The 21,806-nt window shown below is 45.2% G+C and overlaps 1 protein-coding gene across 1 annotated transcript in view; it reads right to left on the reverse strand.

Moving 5' to 3' along the window:
• The window catches only part of LOC141060283 (uncharacterized), a 51,350-nt gene that overhangs the window by 20,744 nt on the left and 8,800 nt on the right, over positions 1–21,806 (reverse strand). The window contains 2 exon segments of the mRNA XM_073556500.1: positions 14,928–16,090; positions 21,709–21,799. Coding sequence (XP_073412601.1) covers positions 14,928–16,090; positions 21,709–21,799 — 1,254 coding nt within the window.

Consider the following 21,806-nt stretch of genomic DNA (forward strand, 5'->3'; position numbering starts at 1 on the left):
ATGAGGGGGGCAGTATTATACCCTATGAGGGGGGCAGTATTATACCCTATGAGGGGGCAGCATTATACCCTATGAGGGGGCAGCATTATACCCTATGAGGAGGCAGCATTATACCCTATGAGGGGGGCAGTATTATACCCTATGAGGAGGCAGCATTATACCCTATGAGGAGGCAGCATTATACCCTATGAGGAGGGCAGTATTATACCCTATGAGGAGGCAGCATTATACCCTATGAGGAGGCAGCATTATACCCTATGAGGAGGCAGCATTATTCCCTATGAGGGGGGCAGTATTATACCCTATGAGGGGGGCAGTATTATACCCTATGAGGAGGCAGCATTATACCCTATGAGGGGGCAGCATTATACCCTATGAGGAGGCAGCATTATACCCTATGAGGGGGGCAGTATTATACCCTATGAGGAGGCAGCATTATACCCTATGAGGAGGGCAGTATTATACCCTATGAGGAGGCAGCATTATACCCTATGAGGAGGCAGCATTATACCCTATGAGGAGGCAGCATTATACCCTATGAGGGGGGCAGTATTATACCCTATGAGGGGGGCAGTATTATACCCTATGAGGAGGCAGCATTATACCCTATGAGGGGGGCAGTATTATACCCTATGAGGGGGGCAGTATTATACCCTATGAGGAGGCAGCATTATACCCTATGAGGAGGGCAGTATTATACCCTATGAGGAGGCAGCATTATACCCTATGAGGAGGCAGCATTATACCCTATGAGGAGGCAGCATTATTCCCTATGAGGGGGGCAGTATTATACCCTATGAGGGGGGCAGTATTATACCCTATGAGGGGGCAGCATTATACCCTATGAGGGGGCAGCATTATACCCTATGAGGAGGCAGCATTATTCCCTATGAGGGGGGCAGTATTATACCCTATGAGGAGGCAGCATTATACCCTATGAGGAGGCAGCATTATACCCTATGAGGGGGGCAGTATTATACCCTATGAGGAGGCAGCATTATACCCTATGAGGAGGCAGCATTATACCCTATGAGGAGGCAGCATTATTCCCTATGAGGGGGGCAGTATTATACCCTATGAGGGGGGCAGTATTATACCCTATGAGGGGGCAGCATTATACCCTATGAGGGGGCAGCATTATACCCTATGAGGAGGCAGCATTATACCCTATGAGGGGGGCAGTATTATACCCTATGAGGAGGCAGTATTATACCCTATGAGGAGGCAGCATTATACCCTATGAGGAGGCAGCATTATTCCCTATGAGGGGGGCAGTATTATACCCTATGAGGGGGCAGCATTATACCCTATGAGGAGGCAGCATTATTCCCTATGAGGGGGGCAGTATTATACCCTATGAGGAGGCAGCATTATACCCTATGAGGAGGCAGCATTATACCCTATGAGGGGGGCAGTATTATACCCTATGAGGAGGCAGCATTATACCCTATGAGGAGGCAGCATTATTCCCTATGAGGGGGGCAGTATTATACCCTATGAGGGGGGCAGTATTATACCCTATGAGGGGGCAGCATTATACCCTATGAGGGGGTGCATTATTCCCTATGAGGGGGGCATTATTATACCCTATGAGGGGGGCAGTATTATACCCTATGAGGGGGGCAGTATTATACCCTATGAGGGGGTGCATTATACCCTATGAGGGGGTGCATTATACCCTATGAGGGGGTGCATTATTCCCTATGAGGGGGGCAGGATTATACCCTATGAGGGGGGCAGTATTATACCCTATGAGGGGGTGCATTATACCCTATGAGGGGGTGCATTATACCCTATGAGGGGGTGCATTATACCCTATCATTATACCCTATGAGGGGGGCAGTATTATACCCTATGAGGAGGGCAGTATTATACCCTATGAGGGGGTGCATTATACCCTATCATTATACCCTATGAGGGGGGCAGTATTATACCCTATGAGGGGGGCAGTATTATACCCTATGAGGGGGTGCATTATACCCTATCATTATACCCTATGAGGGGGGCAGTATTATACCCTATGAGGGGGGCAGTATTATACCCTATGAGGGGGGCAGTATTATACCCTATGAGGGGGTGCATTATACCCTATCATTATACCCTATGAGGGGGGCAGTATTATACCCTATGGGGGGGCAGTATTATACCCTATGAGGGGGGCAGTATTATACCCTATGAGGGGGGCAGTATTATACCCTATGAGGAGGCAGCATTATACCCTATGAGGAGGCAGCATTATTCCCTATGAGGGGGGCAGTATTATACCCTATGAGGGGGGCAGTATTATACCCTATGAGGGGGCAGCATTATACCCTATGAGGGGGTGCATTATTCCCTATGAGGGGGGCATTATTATACCCTATGAGGGGGGCAGTATTATACCCTATGAGGGGGTGCATTATTCCCTATGAGGGGGGCATTATTATACCCTATGAGGGGGTGCATTATACCCTATGAGGGGGTGCATTATACCCTATGAGGGGGTGCATTATTCCCTATGAGGGGGGCAGGATTATACCCTATGAGGGGGGCAGTATTATACCCTATGAGGGGGTGCATTATACCCTATGAGGGGGTGCATTATACCCTATGAGGGGGTGCATTATACCCTATCATTATACCCTATGAGGGGGGCAGTATTATACCCTATGAGGAGGGCAGTATTATACCCTATGAGGGGGTGCATTATACCCTATCATTATACCCTATGAGGGGGGCAGTATTATACCCTATGAGGGGGGCAGTATTATACCCTATGAGGGGGTGCATTATACCCTATCATTATACCCTATGAGGGGGGCAGTATTATACCCTATGAGGGGGGCAGTATTATACCCTATGAGGGGGGCAGTATTATACCCTATGAGGGGGTGCATTATACCCTATCATTATACCCTATGAGGGGGGCAGTATTATACCCTATGGGGGGGCAGTATTATACCCTATGAGGGGGTGCATTATACCCTATCATTATACCCTATGAGGGGGGCAGTATTATACCCTATGAGGGGGGCAGTATTATACCCTATGAGGGGGTGCATTATACCCTATCATTATACCCTATGAGGGGGGCAGTATTATACCCTATGAGGGGGGCAGTATTATACCCTATGAGGGGGTGCATTATACCCTATGAGGGGGTGCATTATACCCTATCATTATACCCTATGAGGGGGGCAGTATTATACCCTATGAGGGGGGCAGTATTATACCCTATGAGGGGGTGCATTATACCCTATCATTATACCCTATGAGGGGGGCAGTATTATATTCTATGAGATGACTGCATTATATTCTATGAGGGGTCTACATTATATTCTATGAGGGGGCTGCTTTATATTCTATGAGGGGGCTACCCCAACTCCTGCTACATAATTAAGACATGTACAACCTTATATTATACCCGGATATTAGTGTGTTTTACCGCACAATTGGTGGTCTGGTATTTTTTATCTATTCAGCTACATAGTGGGCCCCAAGAATGATTTTCTCTGGTGGGCCCAAGGTGTTCCAGTCCGACGCTGTTCACATGTGCTGTCGCTTAGCCCTATTCCTCCCATTCTGTATATGCTTTTTTCATTTTTATTGCCCAGATGTAGTACTTTGCATTTTTCCCTGTTAAAAACCATTCTGTTAGTTGCTGCCCAATTCTCCAGTTTATTTATATCTTTTTGAATCCTCTCTCTCTCTTCTCTAGTATTAGCTATCCCTCCTAGCTTTGTGTCATCAGCAAATTTAATCAGTTTACCCTCAATTCCTTCATCTAAATCGTTGATAAAGATGTTGAACAATACAGGGCCCAGGACAGAGCCCTGTGGTACCCCACTTGAGACATTCTTCCAACTGGATGTGCAGCCATTTACGACCACTCTTTGGGTCCGATCACTAAGCCAGTTATGAATCCACCTTACAGTTGCCTTGTCCATTTCATACCAAGTCATTTTTGTTCAATAAGGATTGTGTGAGATACTTTGTCAAATGCTTTGCTGAAGTCAAGATATACTATATCTACAGCATTTCCCTGATCCACCTGATCAGTGATTCTGTCATAGACGGAAATTAAGTTAGTCTGACATGACTTATTAGTTACAAACCCATGCTGACTCTGTTTAATCACTTCATTCTTATCCAGGTACTGACATACATGTTGTTTAATAATTTGTTCAAAGATCTTTCCTGGTATAGAAGTCAGACTCACCGGCCTATAGTTGCCTGGGTCCACCTTCTTCCCCTTTTTGAAGATTGGAACATTTGCTCTTCTCCAGTCTTCTGGGACTTCTCCTGTACTCCAAGAATTTTCAAATATTATGGAGAGGAGTTCAAAAATTTCTTCTGCTATCTCCTTCAGTACTCTGGGGTGTAGTTCATCTAGACCTGGAGACTTGAATTCATTTAGGTTAGCTAAGTGTTTCCTCACTATCTTTCTGTTTATAGATATCCTGGATTCCTCTATTCCCTTAATAGGACAGTGAAAAACAGTTGATGTTACATTTCCTTTCTGAGAGAAAACAGATGCAAAATAGGAATTTAAAAGTTTGGCCTTCTCAACATCCTTTCTTACCATTTCATCATTTTCATCCGGTAAAAATCCTATAGCATCTTTGACTTTTCTTTTACTTTTGACATATCCCCAAAATCCTTTATTATTGCTTTTGACGTCTCTTGCAAGCCTCAGTTCATTGTCAGCTTTAGCTAATCTGATTTGTGCCCTGCAAGTTCTGCAAACAGCATTATATTATTCTTTAGCTGTGCCTCCCTCTTTCCATTTTATAAACATTTCATTCCTCCTTTTTAGCATGTGCTTAAGTTCTGTGTTCATCCATCCTGGTTTCCTTAAATGCTTCCTATTCTTCCATCTTTTTGGAATTGTTAACAATTGTGCTTGGGAATTTCATTTTTAAAGATTTCCCATCCTTCCTGGACAGTTTTGTCCTTAAGGATAACCAGCCATTGGATCCCTCCAATTCTCTTTCTGAATCCCTTAAAATCTGCCTTTCTGAAATCTAACCTTGACGTCTGAGTCTTCACAGGTCTTCCTCCTCTAGTTATCCAAAATTCTAAAATAGCACGGTCGCTACCTCCTAGGGTACCAGCCACTTTTACCTCCTCAACCATTTCCTCCCTGTTTATAAGGATTAGATCCAAGGTAGCAGATCCCCTTGTTTTCTCCCCTACCTTTTGGAAGATAAAGTTGTCAGCAAGAGAGGATAAGAATTTCCTTGACCTGTTAGTTTTGCCTGAGAGAGATTCCCAACAAATGTCTGGATAGTTGAAATCTCCCATGACAATTATGTCATATTTTTTGGAGAACTTGGCCATTTGATGCATAAAGAGTTCATCCATATCTTCAGCTTGCACAGGCGGCCTGTAGTAAATGCCTACAATGGTGTCCTTTCCATTGTTCTGTCCTTGTATTCTTACCCAAACAGTAAGTAAGTCCTTGTATTCTTACTCTCAACAGGGAATCCCCCATGACCACCACTCTCCGTTTCTTCTTCACAACATTTTTCTTTCTCCATCCAGGAGGATTCTGAAGGCGTACAAGGTTGCTGTTTGTGGGCAGAGTCTTATCCTGATGTATTTCTTCATCATTCTCCTGCGTAAGAGCCTGGTACTGGTTCCTGAGCAGTATGGGTGCTGACTGCCTCCCGATCCTCTGCTTCTCTGGGTCACATGTTTCCAATTCCTCTTGGTATAGTTCATACCTTAGTTTCTGTAATGTTTGGAGGATTGTGTTTGTGTGACTACGTTTGTGTGCCTCTTCTAGTGCGCTTTGTTTTGATTAATTTCCTCTATTTGGTGTAGTGTTGGTTTTTTATTCTGGGACGCTATTTTACCCTGGATGTCGGCGCACCATACTGTAGATACGGACACATCAGGTGTGATATTAATTGTGAAATATTCTGATAATGCTTCCTGCAATTGGGGCCTAATTTTATGGGATGTGATTCGGTAGTTATTTACTCTCCATGGGGAATATGTCGGATAGTTGTATCCCTCTGTAATTTGACCGGAGACCGGGGCGTGGTCCGACCAGGTTATGTTCCCTATCATGGCCTTTTGGATGTCCTGTAATAACCATTTATCTGTGACCATTAGATCAGTTCTGGAATAACTTCTATGGTAGTGTGAGTAGAAGGTGTAATCCCGCTTGGAGGCGTGTAGAACCCGCCAGACATCATAGAGTTGGGGTGGAGAGGTGCCCTGTGTCAGGTCAGGTGCATATGGGTCACCCTCCCAGGACTGTGGGGTACTCGGTACTGGGCCGGTATCAGCAGGATGTGTCACAGCAGCAGTGACCTGGTCCGTGGCCCTGGGCGCCCAAGTAATAGGGGAGATTGAATTGTGGAAATGCAGTGGATTAGATAAATAGTTCGTGATGCCACCTGTGGTGTTCTGCAACTGAGTTGTTAGGCCGACGCTGCATGCAGATCCTCTGGGACTGGTGGTGTGGTGCAGCAAAGATGTTAAATCTCCCCACAGGTGGAGCTGTAGTCCCAGGGCACTGTAAAAAGGAGATAATAGTAGGGAGACGTGGATGGTGCAGAAATGTAGCAGTGTTGAGGATGTTGGCGCCGGAATGAGTGGAGGACACAAGGGCTTGTAGTTCCAAAGCTTTACTCACAGTCTGTAGTACGTACAGGTGCCTGCCTCCGTGCTGTGTCCTCCAGGTCAGGGGCTCAGTCAACCTCCAGGCAAGATGGAATGCTCCATTCCAACACTCCGCCAACATGTACCTTTCTGAACGTCTCCTCTATAGCGCCTTTGAGTGAAGTACTCCCAGTACTGAGTTACACTGGAGTTCCTCCTGTCAGATGTTCCCAAGAACTATACTTATATGGCAGACAGCTGTAGCCTGCTTTGGGGACTCCTTACTCCTAAGTCCCGGCTCACTATCCAAGTTGCTGTTGTGCCCTCAAGTCTTAGATGGGAGTAGTGCATTTACAGCCCACTACTCCTCCGGTGTCTGCTGTAGGACCATTAGTATCTATACAACCTCAGGGACCGGGCCTCGGCCTTGCGCTTAGAACTTCTAGGCATCGTTCTCTCCTAACCCACGTCCTCTGTTCCCTTTTACTCCTACGTTCCGTACTAGTCTTTCCTTCTTATAGAAGATCAGGTTTCTCTTCAATGTCTGTCTCTCTTTCTTTCCTTTCCCGTGCCAGCAGACCCAGATCACTGTCATCTGCTGCAGCACTTCCTTCCTCCATCCCTCTCTCAGGGATCTCCTGACTCACTCTCTCTCTAACTGACCGACTGACTGCTTGACTGCCCGAAATCCTAAACCTTCCCGCTCTTTTTATGTTAGGAGTGGCGGAAGGCACTAAAAAAAATAAATAATTAAAGTGCCTTCGCCACTCGGGGTCCACTGTGCGGTGGATGGCAAAACCGCTGCTGGGAGAGACAGAGCACTAATATGCACAGGGTTCTAACTCACCCAGATGCAATAAGGCAAGCCCTGTTAAAGTACACAGAGCTGCAGGGAAAAATAACACAAAATAGTGTCGCTGAGCCTGTTTACAGCACAGGATCTCAGCAGCACACGTGCGGTAGCCGGAAACCGGAGTAGTTAAGGATAGTCACTACAACCGAGCGGACTTACCGTGTACACGTGTGCTCGGCGTCGCAACTGCGCACGCCTGGAAAGGCTGCAACCGCAAATATCGCAAGCGCGATGCAGGACGCTAAGCTGCTGGAAGATGGAGCTTGTGCGCGTTGGCGCAGGTGCTGACAGAATACCACTCACTCACACAGACGTAATAACCGAGGGAAGGGGTTTCATAATGAATCAGTGACCAGTCCAAGCATCCGTCACCATACACACAGCAGCAGTATAAAAATACTAGCGCATGGCATAGCGGCCATGCGCACTTTTTATAGCGTACGGGACCTGCTAGAAATCTCCAGAGCCCTGAGCTAAGCCAATGGAATCAGGAGCAGGACCTGAGCACCTGACTCCTGAACTCCAATGGGAGCTCGTCCCGTGGGCATGCTCAGAAGTTGGAAAAAAGGACTTAGCCTCTGGAGACAAATGTGAGAACCTGGATTCCCACATAGGCAGCATAGAACCCAGATTCTTAACATTACCCCCCTCCTAGGGCCCCCTCCTCCCTGAACCTTCCGATCAGGGGAGACGAGATCGAAAGGCCTCAGGAGGGACAACCAGGAGACAATAGGAGTGGGAGTTTTAGGAGGAGGCCGCCGTGTAACGGCGGGCGTAGCCACACTCCACTTGGGAAGGCTATCCCGAGCACACAGGGTGCATGCTCGAATAAACTTTTTTACATCCCGAGCCCTGTGCGGCCACCAATACGAACCGGCCAGAGACTTTGTGGTCTGCATATAGCCACGATGGCCGTCCGCATTGGGCGCGTGTGCCCACGCAAGGACTTTAGACCGCTGGCAAGGAGGGACAAAAGCCTCGCCTACCGACTCATCGTCAGACCACTGCGGGGCACTGTCTTCCGGAGAAGCAGCAGGTGGATGAAAACAACCGCATATGGACTCATGAGCCTGACATGTCTCAGAAATGGCGCGAGACACTTCCATGGGCTCGGGTGGCGGAACTTCTGGCTCAGACGGATCCAGAGATTCAAAAAATTTTGGAGCCGGGGTACCTCTCTGTTTGGAATGAACTCGCTCCAAACCACGCTCCGAAAATCGGAGGTCAATCCGCGAGGAGATTGATATTAACTCCTCGAGACTGGTAGGAATTTCTCTCGTGGAGAGAGCATCCTTTACATGCTCCGCTAATCCCTTCCAGAAGACAGGAATCAGAGCCTTGTCGGACCACTCCAACTCGGACGCCAGTGTCCGAAAATGGACGGCGTATTGACTGACCGAGAGTGATCCTTGAGACAAGGAGAGCAGTTGGAGAGAGGTATCGTGTGTAACCCGCGGACCAAGAAACACCTGCTTGATAGCAGTTAGCAGATTAGCTGCGGTCCGGATATCAGGGTCACCACGCTCCCATAGTGGCGTAGCCCATTCCAGCGCCTTACCCGACAGTAGGGATATAATAAAGGCCACCTTGGCCCGCTCTGTAGGGAATTGCGCAGCCAGCAGCTCCAGGTGGATCGAGCACTGGCTGATAAAACCTCTACAGGAGGCGCCATCCCCAGAATATTTTTCGGGTAACGGGAGGCGGGTAACTGTCGGCGTAAAGGCGGACATGGACATACGCCCTACCGCGTCCGTGAGTGCTTGGACAGCAGCCTCTGTGGCCTGCGAAGCTGCGAGAGCTCGCTCAAGGGTAGCCAAGCGAGTCTCGAGCTGTCGCACGCACTGCAACAGTTGCTGCTGATCTGCCATCTCCAGCCAGACCCTGGTGTTATTATTATGTTAGGAGTGGCGGAAGGCACTAAAAAAATAAATAATTAAAGTACCTTCGCCACTGCTGGGAGAGACAGAGCACTAATATGCACAGGGTTCTAACTCACCCAGATGCAATAAGGCAAGCCCTGTTAAAGTACACAGAGCTGCAGGGAAAAATAACACAAAATAGTGTCGCTGAGCCTGTTAACAGCACAGGATCTCAGCAGCACACGTGCGGTAGCCGGAAACCGGAGTAGTTAAATACAGTCACTACAACCGAGCGGACTTACCGTGTACACATGTGCTCGGCGTCGCAACTGCGCACGCCTGGAAAGGCTGCAACCGCAAATATCGCAAGCGCAATGCAGGACGCTAAGCTGCTAGAAGATGGAGCTTGTGCGCGTTGGCGCAGGTGCAGACAGAATACCACTCACTCACACAGACGTAATAACCAAGGGAAGGGGTTTCATAATGAGTCAGTCACCAGTCCAAGCATCCGTCACCATACACACAGCAGCAGTATAAAAATACTAGCGCATGGCATAGCGGCCATGCGCACTTTTTATAGCGTACGGGACCTGCTAGAAATCTCCAGAGCCCTGAGCTAAGCCAATGGAATCAGGAGCAGGACCAGAGCACCTGACTCCTGAACTCCAATGGGAGCTCGTCCCGTGGGCATGCTCAGAAGTTGGAAAAAAGGACTTAGCCTCTGGAGACAAATGTGAGAACCTGGATTCCTGCATAGGCAGCATAGAACCCAGATTCTTAACATTTTATGTATTCTAACTCCACCCGCCTCCCAGCACGTTTCGTGTTCCAAGCAGGGAGCCACAATGTGACTTTGCTACACTACTTTGTGGTGTGGGATGCAGGTGTTGGAGTGTGGTCAGGAGCCTCCAACTTACCTTGATAGTGGGGTACCACACCTCAGTAGGAGGTGCAGTACCTCTGTGGCAACTGAGCCCTCAGGGGCGCCACACTTATACTTGCGTTTTGTTGCTTTGCTTCTCCGGGCTCCTGGGTGAAGAGCTGCCTGATCTCTCCTGTGCCTGCTCTGCTGCACTCATGCTCCTATCCGGTGAGGTCTGACCTGGTGTCAGGAGATAAGACCCTCCACAGTTCTTCATATTGCCGCTGGCTGCATGGTGAGTGCTGCGGCGGCCATCTTGGATTTTCCCAGGCGCCGGCACAAAGAACGGTATCCTGCCCGGCGCTGCGCCCCATCAGTGCCCGGACCCCGTCTGAGGTCGTGGTGAGTGGAATTGCGGGTTTGTTCCCCGTGCCCCCTCAGCTCCTCATCCAGACACGACCCAGTGTCCTTATTATATAAGCTATTCATCTATAAGTGCACAGCATCTATTCCCCTTATAAACTGATATCCAGTGATACATCTACAATCCGTTTACATATATCTACAGTGGGGCAAAAAAGTATTTAGTCAGTCAGCAATAGTGCAAGTTACACCACTTAAAAAGATGAGAGGCGTCTGTAATTTACATCATAGGTAGACCTCAACTATGGGAGACAAACTGAGAAAAAAAAATCCAGAAAATCACATTGTCTGTTTTTTTTTCATTTTATTTGCATATTATGGTGGAAAATAAGTATTTGGTCAGAAACAAAATTTCATCTCAATACTTTGTGATATATCCTTTGTTGGCAATGACAGAGGTCAAACGTTTTCTGTAAGTCTTCACAAGGTTGCCACACACTGTTGTTGGTATGTTGGCCCATTCCTCCATGCAGATCTCCTCTAGAGCAGTGATGTTTTTGGCTTTTCGCTTGGCAACACGGACTTTCAACTCCCTCCAAAGGTTTTCTATAGGGTTGAGATCTGGAGACTGGCTAGGCCACTCCAGGACCTTGAAATGCTTCTTACGAAGCCACTCCTTCGTTGCCCTGGTGGTGTGCTTTGGATCATTGTCATGTTGAAAGACCCAGCCACGTTTCATCTTCAATGCCCTTGCTGATGGAAGGAGGTTTGCACTCAAAATCTCACGATACATGGCCCCATTCATTCTTTCATGTACCCGGATCAGTCGTCCTGGCCCCTTTGCAGAGAAACAGCCCCAAAGCATGATGTTTCCACCACCATGCTTTACAGTAGGTATGGTGTTTGATGGATGCAACTCACTATTCTTTTTCCTCCAAACACGACAAGTTGTGTTTCTACCAAACAGTTCCAGTTTGGTTTCATCAGACCATAGGACATTCTCCAAAAACTCCTCTGGATCATCCAAATGCTCTCTAGCAAACTTCAGACGGGCCCGGACATGTACAGGCTTAAGCAGTGGGACACGTCTGGCACTGCAGGATCTGAGTCCATGGTGGCGTAGTGTGTTACTTATGGTAGGCCTTGTTACATTGGTCCCAGCTCTCTGCAGTTCATTCACTAGGTCCCCCCGCGTGGTTCTGGGATTTTTGCTCACCGTTCTTGTGATCATTCTGACCCCACGGGGTGGGATTTTGCGTGGAGCACCAGATCGAGGGAGATTATCAGTGGTCTTGTATGTCTTCCATTTTCTAATTATTGCTCCCACAGTTGATTTCTTCACTCCAAGCTGATTGGCTATTGCAGATTCAGTCTTCCCAGCCTGGTGCAGGGCTACAATTTTGTTTCTGGTGTCCTTTGACAGCTCTTTGGTCTTCACCATAGTGGAGTTTGGAGTCAGACTGTTTGAGGGTGTGCACAGGTGTCTTTTTATACTGATAACAAGTTTAAACAGGTGCCATTACTACAGGTAATGAGTGGAGGAAAGAGGAGACTCTTAAAGAAGAAGTTACATGTCTGTGAGAGCCAGAAATCTTGATTGCTTGTGTCTGACCAAATACTTATTTTCCACCATAATATGCAAATAAAATGAAAGAAAAACAGACAATGTGATTTTCTGGATTTTTTTTTCTCAGTTTGTCTCCCATAGTTGAGTTCTACCTATGATGTAAATTACAGACGCCTCTCATCTTTTTAAGTGGTGGAACTTGCACTATTGCTGACTGACTAAATACTTTTTTGCCCCACTGTATGTATGAAAACCAGGAGAAAGAATAAGAGCATGCGATAAATGGCATATAAAATAGTCACATTTTATTAGAATAAAGTACTACAGATAATACATATGTAACAATGTGCTAGTCAGACAGAATAGACGGTATCAACCCAAAATACCCTACTCCTCCACCAAGGTGGAAAGGTAGCCCCAGTGTGCTGCATCCCCATATGGGCCCATGTCCTGCAAGTAATAGTATCATAGAAGCGCCCAAACAGTAAGTCCAAGAGTAAATATCCAGAGGTGAAGGAGGAGTAGGGTATTCTGGGTTGATACCGTCTATTCTGTCAGACTAGCACATTGTTACATGTGTATTATCTGTAGTACTTTATTCTAATAAAATGTAACTCTTTTATATGCCATTTATCGCATGCTCTTATTCTGTCTCCTGGTTTTCACAGTGTATTTTGAGCTTGTGCAATTGGCGCTGGTGTTTGGGTTGCTCTTCCCCATCTCCATTACGGCACATTATGTCCAAGAGATTTTTGTTGCCAATACTTCTATGTATGGATTTATCTTACACTTAATAAATACGGTGCACTTATCTCATCCCCACCTTGATAGTGACGCTCTCTTAGGATACATGTTACTCTATGATGGCACTTTTGCACATAGCCACGAGATGGCGCTACAACATTTGACATTTGCCTGAATTTTTATATCTACACGATTTACAAAAATTATATTTTCTTGTGGTAACTCTATACTATTTACCATTAGAAGCTGTGTATTTTTGTAATTATCTGTATGTATACATGATTGATTACTTCTGTCTCTGTAAAAACAATCCCCTTTAACCCTTTCTGACATCGGGTGTAAATGTACTTCCTCCCTTTGATGTGGGCTCCGGCGGTGAGCTTACATCTTTTACGGCACATGTCAGCTGTACTGAACAGCTGCCATTTGCCCCTAACAGCGGCATTTAAAGCTCACTTCCAGCAAGCATGCCGGAAATCCCACCCATCGATGACCTCATCACATGATCATGGGTCACCGATGGGTTGGCATGAAAACCAGAGGTCTCCAGCAGACCTCTATGCTTCTGACTTCCGTAATGCTGTGAGCGCCGCCCGCTAGGCAAAACTGCATGGACCAGGGATCGTCCCGCTGAACTCCCGCTCTGCTATTAACATGGGCAAAACGATACTCAGACAACACAGGGTGAGGGTAACACAGTGTGGCCATGCTTTATTGTACCACAGAACAGGCAGATAACACATAGAACATGAAGAAGAGATGAGGTGGCACTCACCAGTGTAAAAAGTCTGTTCTTTATTGATCAAGCAGTTCACAGCGTGTCCTCAGGGAGAATGGGAGATGGAGTATGCGAGTGACGACGGCCGTTTTGCGCTTCTACGGGTCCACACTTTCTTTACTTGGTGTGCACCCAAAGTGTCCAGTTACATGAGCAAGGATAAGCGCACAATAAAAGTCACTATTACCGGCTTACACAAACAAAAGTCTGTTTTTTTGACCAACTAGAAATCAACACTTAAATTTAAAGCCAACATACAGATAACATTCTATTATTCTTCATTTGCTAAAAAATAGTCATCTGGTTAATTAAGATACAATGCTGTATGGCTTCACAATGCCAAAAGTAAAAAAAAAAATGTTTCTAAAAATATAAAAAGATAAAAGTTCAAGTCACCCCCCTTTCGCCCCTTTCAAAATAAAACAATAACAAAAATCACACATACACATATTTGTTATAGCCGCGTTCAGAATCGCCCGATCTAAAAATATAAAAAAGAATTAACCCGATCGCTAAATGGTGTAACGAGAAAAAATGTCAAAACGCCAGAATTACTTTCCGGCACACAAAAAATAAGCCTTCACCCAACCCGAGATCATGAAAAATGGAGACACGACGGGTATCGGAAAATGGAGCAATTCTTTTATACTTTACCTAATAAAGAGGAATTATTTTTACTGATACAGTGGGTATGGAAAGTATTCAGACCCCTTTAAATTTTTCACTCTTTGTTTCATTGCAGCCACTTGGTAAATTCAAATTCATACTATCTATTCCTGACACTGGAGTGGCTTATACACTTCAGAAGTATATAGTTTGAGGTCTGGGATCTGTCAATATGGGGCTAGTTTTATGACAGTTTCGAATAACATGATACATGATTTTAGCTTTTTTTTTCGTTTAGTCTCTTGAATATAGGTCAATATTAAATATTCTCTTGATGAGTCGTCTTTAGTGAGAATGATGAAACCCATAGAAATGAGAGGCTTGGAGAGTGAGTGTGTAAATGTCACCTCACCCCATATACTGAGATGTGTGGTATATGTTTTTTCTATTAGTCACCTACTGACTAACCTTCAGGGGGTGAATTAAGGGTATAGCTTTACATTTGGAATTAATAAAGTTTAGTTTTATCCTTTTGTCAGCAAACATGAGGAATGACAAGAGACAACCCATTTATGAAGATTCAGTTGTGGTAAAAACTATTCCAACATTATGAACATAAAAAAGGCTTCTCCCCTATGTGACATCTCTGATGTTTATTAACAGTTGATTTCCAAGTAAATATATTTCCCACATTAAGAAAATGGCTTCTCCTCTGTGTGACTGCTCTGATGGCGATCAAGAAGCGCTTTCTGGTTAAAATATTTCCCACATTCTGAACATGAAAAAGGCTTCTCCCCTGTGTGAGTTCTCTGGTGCTTAACACAATTTGATTTCTTGCTAAAACATTTCCTACATTCTGAACATGAAAAAGGCTTCTCTCCTGTGTGAGTTCTCTGGTGCTGAACACAATTTGATTTATTGTTAAAACATTTCCCACATTCTGAACATGCAAAAGGCTTCTCCCCTGTGTGAGTTCTTAGGTGCATAACAAAATGTGATTTATGTGCAAAACATTTCCCACATTCTGAACATGAAAAAATATTCTCCCCTGTGTGGATTCTCTGGTGCTTAACACAATGTAAATCATTGTTAAAACATTTCCCACATTCTGAACATGAAAAAGGCTTCTCCCCTGTGTGAGTTCTCTTGTGGGTAATCAATTGTGATTTTTGTGCAAACGATTTCCCACATTCTGAACAGGAAAAAGGCTTCTCCCCTGTGTGAGTTCTTTGGTGGGTAACTAATTTTGATTTATGTGCAAAACACTTCCCACATTCTGAACATGAAAAAGGCTTCTCCCCTGTGTGAGTTCTCTGGTGCCTAACACAATCTGATTTATTGCTAAAATATTTCTCACATTCTGAACATGGAAAAGGCTTCTTCCCTGTGTGAGTTCTCTGGTGGGTAACAAAATTTGATTTCTGTGCAAAATATTTCCCACATTCTGAACAGAAAAATGGCTTCTCCCCTGTGTGAGTTCTCTGGTGGGTAACAAAATTTGATTTATGTGCAAAATATTTCCCACATTCCGAACATGAAAAAGGTTTCTCCCCTGTGTGAGTTCTCTGGTGGTTAACAAAATGTGATTTCCGTGTAAAATATTTCCCACATTCTGAACATGAAAATGACTTATTTGCTTTAGAAGCAGATTGTTTTTTAATGCCTCTTTTGTAACATTGATTTTCTTTTATAGTCGGTAATGAATCAGAAGATGGGACGTGTTTCATAGGATCAGATGACAGATCTTGGCTGTGAATGGATGATGGTATATCTGGAGTCACTTCAGTTGTATCTTGTAGGATCTCAAGATCATCTGATTTAAAAATTGAAGATGTCAGCTGTCCCTCTGATCTCCTGGTACAGTCATCTGCTAAGATAATAAACTATTACTTTTAAATAAAATATCCTTGAGTTTTATATTTTTGAACATTTCTACTTAAACTGTCCATAAAAACGGCAAGCTATGTAAAAAAACTTTTAATTATTTATCCAAGACAATGACAGTTCACAGTCTAATAGAAAACCTTGTTGGATGAACCAGTAGTGTGCGGTGTTCAACTGTTGGTTCATTCTGCCTCCCAAATATCGAATAGAAAAAAAACCAATCGATGTTATGTAGGCAAAAATAATACCAATTCTCATCTCAGAAAAAACAAGTCCCCACTCAGGTCCATCATCTGTCAATGGAAAAACAGAGGTTCCCGCACTATTAGTGGCTCAAAGGCTGCTGAAAAGCAACAAGGTTTCTATAAACCAAAAAATAAGGAAAAAACAGCACACTCCATTTACCGTATCATAAAAAACCTCCTTTATTTCCGAAAAGCATACATGGACAAGGTTTGTGAGGGCAGGATAAGTGCAGGCATGCAGGCAAGAAACAGGACTACTGCCATTTTGCATTAAACACGCTTCCATGGGTCCAGATCACAACTGGGGACTGCAACCCTCAGCTGTCAGCTTCAGCAAGGCTGGTTATCAAGAATAGAGGGGTCCTCACACTGTTTTTTTTAATTATTTAAATAAATAATTTTAAAAAACCATGTGGGGTCCCCCCCATTGTTGACAACCAGCCTTGCTGAAGCTGACAACTGGGGGCTTTGCCCGGTTCTTCCTACTTGCCCTGTAGTGATGGCAAATGGGGTTCATATTTGTGGGGTTGATGTCACCCTTGTATTGTCAGGTGACATCAAGCCCATGGATTAGTAATGGAAAGGTGTCTATAAGACACCTTTCTATTACTAATCCTATAGTTATATGGTAAATAAAGTCACAGGCAGAATAAAGTCTTTTATTAGAAATGAAACAAAACACAGGGCAAATGTGAAGAGCCGGGCAAAGCGTCAGAATTTCTGGGTTTTCTGGGCAGCTGCGGGCTGGTTATTGTTTAATCTGTATTTGTAGTTTTCAGTTAATGAGATTCTCGTGCTCTGGGGCGGGGCTGTGGGTTGGGCTGTGGGCGGGGCCTTATGTGGTGTTCTGCGTACATATTAATCTGTATTGGCTTATGACACTGATCCATCAGTGACCTGCCCCCTATTTTACATAAAAAAATTACATCCAGAAAAATGTCACCAGCGATGGCGGCGCCTGCATAGTACTATCTATAAGTAAGAGATAGATGCTACTGGACAGGCGCTGCCAGTGTCATTTGTAAATTTTTTTTCTCTAAGCCTCACAATAGCCACAATATTATAGGCATTATCACCAATAATATCAATGCTATTATATGCATTATGTAATAATGGGGGCAGGTCAGTGAGGGGTCAGCGACCTGTCATAAGCCAATACAGAGGAATATGTAATCGGAGCACCACAGAAAGCCCCGCCCACAGCCCCGCCCACAGCCCCGCCCACAGGAGAGATTGTGCAGTAATCTGAATTCCTTAGGATCAAAAACAATGTAATGTATGATGTGGAGTGAATCCATGACACCAGGGCTGGAGCCAACACATCTCCTGCAGGCGGGAATAAATGTATATTACAGCCCTCAGCCACGCACAGCTTAGAGATATATCAGGGCACAGGTGGAATGTTTGTACTTTAGCAAAGGTGAAATCAATTGTATAAAAATAAATTGTCCAGCACAATCAGAAATGAAGTCCTAAAAAAAAAGTGCTAAAAAGACAGAGCAACAATGCTAATAATAGTAAAATAATTGTTATTGAATAATAATAAATAAAATCTGAATTAATATGCAGCTGGATCAAACTGGAGCACGTTTGGAAAATATATGAAAAATGTATTACAGTAAATAAAGCCACAATATTCACAATAGAATAGAAAAATCCTAATACACACTGTCAGTATAAAGCACATTATATAAACTGCCCCTATCATTGCTAATATGGAGGGAATCAAATATCAAAAATATATATGAAATCACAAAAACGGAAAGTGCTGCATTGTGCAAATGTGAAGAGTGTTATAACCAAAGTGCTCTAGTGCCAAAGGTGCTATACAGAAACCAGTGCCACAATCACTGTGTGATAAAGTGCTAATAGTGCAGACACATCATGGGGCATATAACTACAATGTGCCTGTAATAAGGATCAGGTCCATGGGACCCTGGCAGCACACTGTGTATCTCGGTGATACAAGCACATGCACTTTATCCTCGGGTACTTTTGCTGCAGCACTTTGCACCGGATACTTATTACAGGCACATTGTAGTTATTTGCCCCATGATGTGTCTGCACTATTAGCACTTTATCACACAGCGATTGTGGCGCTGGTTTCTGTATAGCACCTTTGGCACTAGAGCACTTTGCTTATAACACTCTTCACACTTGTACAATGCAGCACTTTCCGTTTTTGTGATTATATATATAGGGGCAGTTGATATAATCTGCTTTTATACTGACAGTGTGTATTAGGATTTTTCTATTCTATTGTGAATATTGTGGCTTTATTTACTGTAATACATTTTTCATATATTTTCCATACGTGCTCCAGTTTGATTCAGCTGCATTCAGTTTTTATAATTTAATAACAATTACTTTAATATTATCATTATGTTTTTCCTGTAGTTTATCACAATCCTCCTTGAAATTACCGTATTTTTTGGACCATAAGACGCACCTAGGTTTTAGAGGAAGAAATTAGGAAAAAAAATTGAAGCAAAAAAATGTGGTCAATTCTGTACTTAATATCCCCTACCCTGGTATATATGGCCCCCTCATCCCTATCCTGGTATATATGCCCCCCTCATCCCTATCCTGGTATATATGGCCCCCTCATCCCTACACTGGTATGCATGGATCCCTCATCCCTATCCTGGTATGCATGGATCCCTCATCCCTACCCTGGTATACATGGATCCCTCATCCCTATCCTGGTATGCATGGATCCCTCATCCCTACCCTGGTATACATGGATCCCTCATCCCTATCCTGGTATGCATGGATCCTTCATCCCTACCCTGGTATACATGGATCCCTCATCCCTACCCTGGTATGCATGGATCCCTCATCCCTACCCTGGTATGCATGGATCCCTCATCCCTATCCTGGTATATATGGCCCCCTCATCCCTACACTGGTATGCATGGATCCCTCATCCCTATCCTGGTATGCATGGATCCCTCATCCCTACCCTGGTATGCATGGATCCCTCATCCCTACCCTGGTATACATGGATCCCTCATCCCTACCCTGGTATGCATGGATCCTTCATCCCTACCCTGGCATGCATGGATCCCTCATCCCTACCCTGGTATGCATGGATCCCTCATCCCTACCCTGGTATGCATGGATCCCTCATCCCTACCCTGACATGCATGGATCCCTCATCCCTACCCTGACATGCATGGATCCCTCATCCCTACCCTGGTATGCATGGATCCCTCATCCCTACCCTGGTATGCATGGATCCCTCATCCCTACACTGGTATACATGGATCCCTCATCCCTACACTGGTATACATGGATCCCTCATCCCTACCCTGGTATGCATGGATCCCTCATCCCTACCCTGGTATGCATGGATCCCTCATCCCTACCCTGGTATGCATGGATCCCTCATCCCTACCCTGGTATGCATGGATCCCTCATCCCTACCCTGGTATGCATGGATCCCTCATCCCTATCCTGGTATGAATGGATCCCTCATCCCTATCCTAGTATACATTGATCCCTCATCCCTACCTTGGCATGCATAGATCCCTCATCCCTACCCTGGTATGCATGGATCCCTCATCCCTACCCTGGTATGCGTAGATCCCTCATCGCTATCCTGGTATGCATGGATCCCTCATCCCTATCCTAGTATACATGGATCCCTCATCCCTACCCTGGTATGCATGGATCCCTCATCCCTACCCTGGTATGCATAGATACCTCATCCCTATTCTGGTATGCATGGATCCCTCATCCCTATTATGGTATGCATGGATCCCTCATCCCTACGCTGGTATGCATGGATCCCTCATCCCTATCCTGGTATGCATGGATCCCTCATCCCTATCCAAGTATACATGGATCCCTCATCCATATCTTGATATACATAGATCCCTCATCCCTATCCTGGTATGCATGGATCCCTCATCCCTACCCTAGTATGCATGGATCTCTCATCCCTATCCTGGCATGCATGCCACCTCATCCCTGTCCTGGTATACTGGGTCCCCATCCTTATCCTGGTATGCAGGACCCCATCCATTAAAAAAAACAAACCATTACACTTACCTACCCGGTGCTCCCTCGCAGCATCCTGCTCCGGTGCCAGCAACTGCTATATGCTTGTAAGCAGCGCTGAGAACAGTGAGTATTCATGAATATTTATTTCTCTTAAGTAGCGGCACACGTGACCGCCGGTAGCAGCAGGAAGCTGGTGGCTGACACTGCACAATACTGAAGAGCAATGAATACTCACTGCCCTTTGCGTGCACAGTCCTGGCAGCTGTGCTCTGCTTGTGAGCAGTGCGTGACGTCCCTGCCATGTGCTGCTTACAAGCATATAGCAGTTGCTGGCACCGGAGCAGGACGCTGCGAGGGAGCACGGGGTAGGTAAGTGTAATGGTTTGTTTTTTTAATGTTTTCTGATGGGACCATGCATACCAGGATGTGGATGGGGGTGTGGGCCAATTATATGGATGGGGCCATGTATAGCAGGACCGGGGTTGGAGGCTAATCATATCAAGATACTATTATTAAAGAGAAATGAATATTCATTGCCCTCCAAGCCCATGGGCGTGTAATGCAGTGAATATTCATTTCTCTTTAGCAGCAGGAACAGAAGTTAGCCGCAGTCACCGGCTCCAGCCTCCTGTGACCTGCTGCTCCGCCGATGCCGTTCCCCCACCTCCCCACCACAGCCAGAGCCGGTACATCCGGACTATAAGACGCACCCTCCATTTTCCTCCACATTTTTGAAGGAAAACAGTGTGTCTTATAGTGCGAAAAATATGGTAGTTTTAACACAAATTGAAAAGTCAGGATAAAGGGAAACTGCTGTTATTGTAGAGAAATTCACACTCGGCCTCACTGCACATTTACTGTTGTCGCTCATAAAAGGGAAGTTTGGTCAGAAAGACTGGACCTGGTCTTGTAGGGACCATGAGACATTCAGCAGCACAGAAGGGAGAGAAGATTCATCCAATAAGATCTCAGGGATCTAGGAAGCCAACAGCATCATTACCCTCCGCTTTCTCTTACAGGCCCAGCATAAGATTTTTCTTCAAGTGATTTTCTAACCTGTCAGCACATTCTACGTACGCTGTCATTTGGCTTTATAGTTACAGATCTGGGCAGGTAATGGTCAGCATCTCCTAATCCCAGGGGGTAGGTGGATCCTCCAGGTTGTAAGTTCTATAGAAAAGAGCTTTCAATACCCAAAGTCATTTGAACACTTTTGGGTGGAGGAGAATGTTGCGGTCTAGAGGCAAAATGGTGATCATGGTAATACGGCCGGACTACACCACCAATAAAGCAGCCACAGCCGGTGACAGAGGAATCTGTGACTTCTCTGCATTTAGTGGTTACTACTCACCTGGGTAGTCATAGGTGGGAATCTCCTCTTTACAACACTCATCACCCCTCACATATGTCTCTGTAGTGTTAATATGGGTCAGATCTTCACCCTGAAAA

Source organism: Dendrobates tinctorius, unplaced genomic scaffold (assembly GCF_039654945.1).
Source record: "Dendrobates tinctorius isolate UK_male_01 unplaced genomic scaffold, ASM3965494v1 ptg000233l, whole genome shotgun sequence".
In the NCBI taxonomy this organism is placed as follows: Eukaryota; Metazoa; Chordata; class Amphibia; order Anura; family Dendrobatidae; genus Dendrobates; species Dendrobates tinctorius.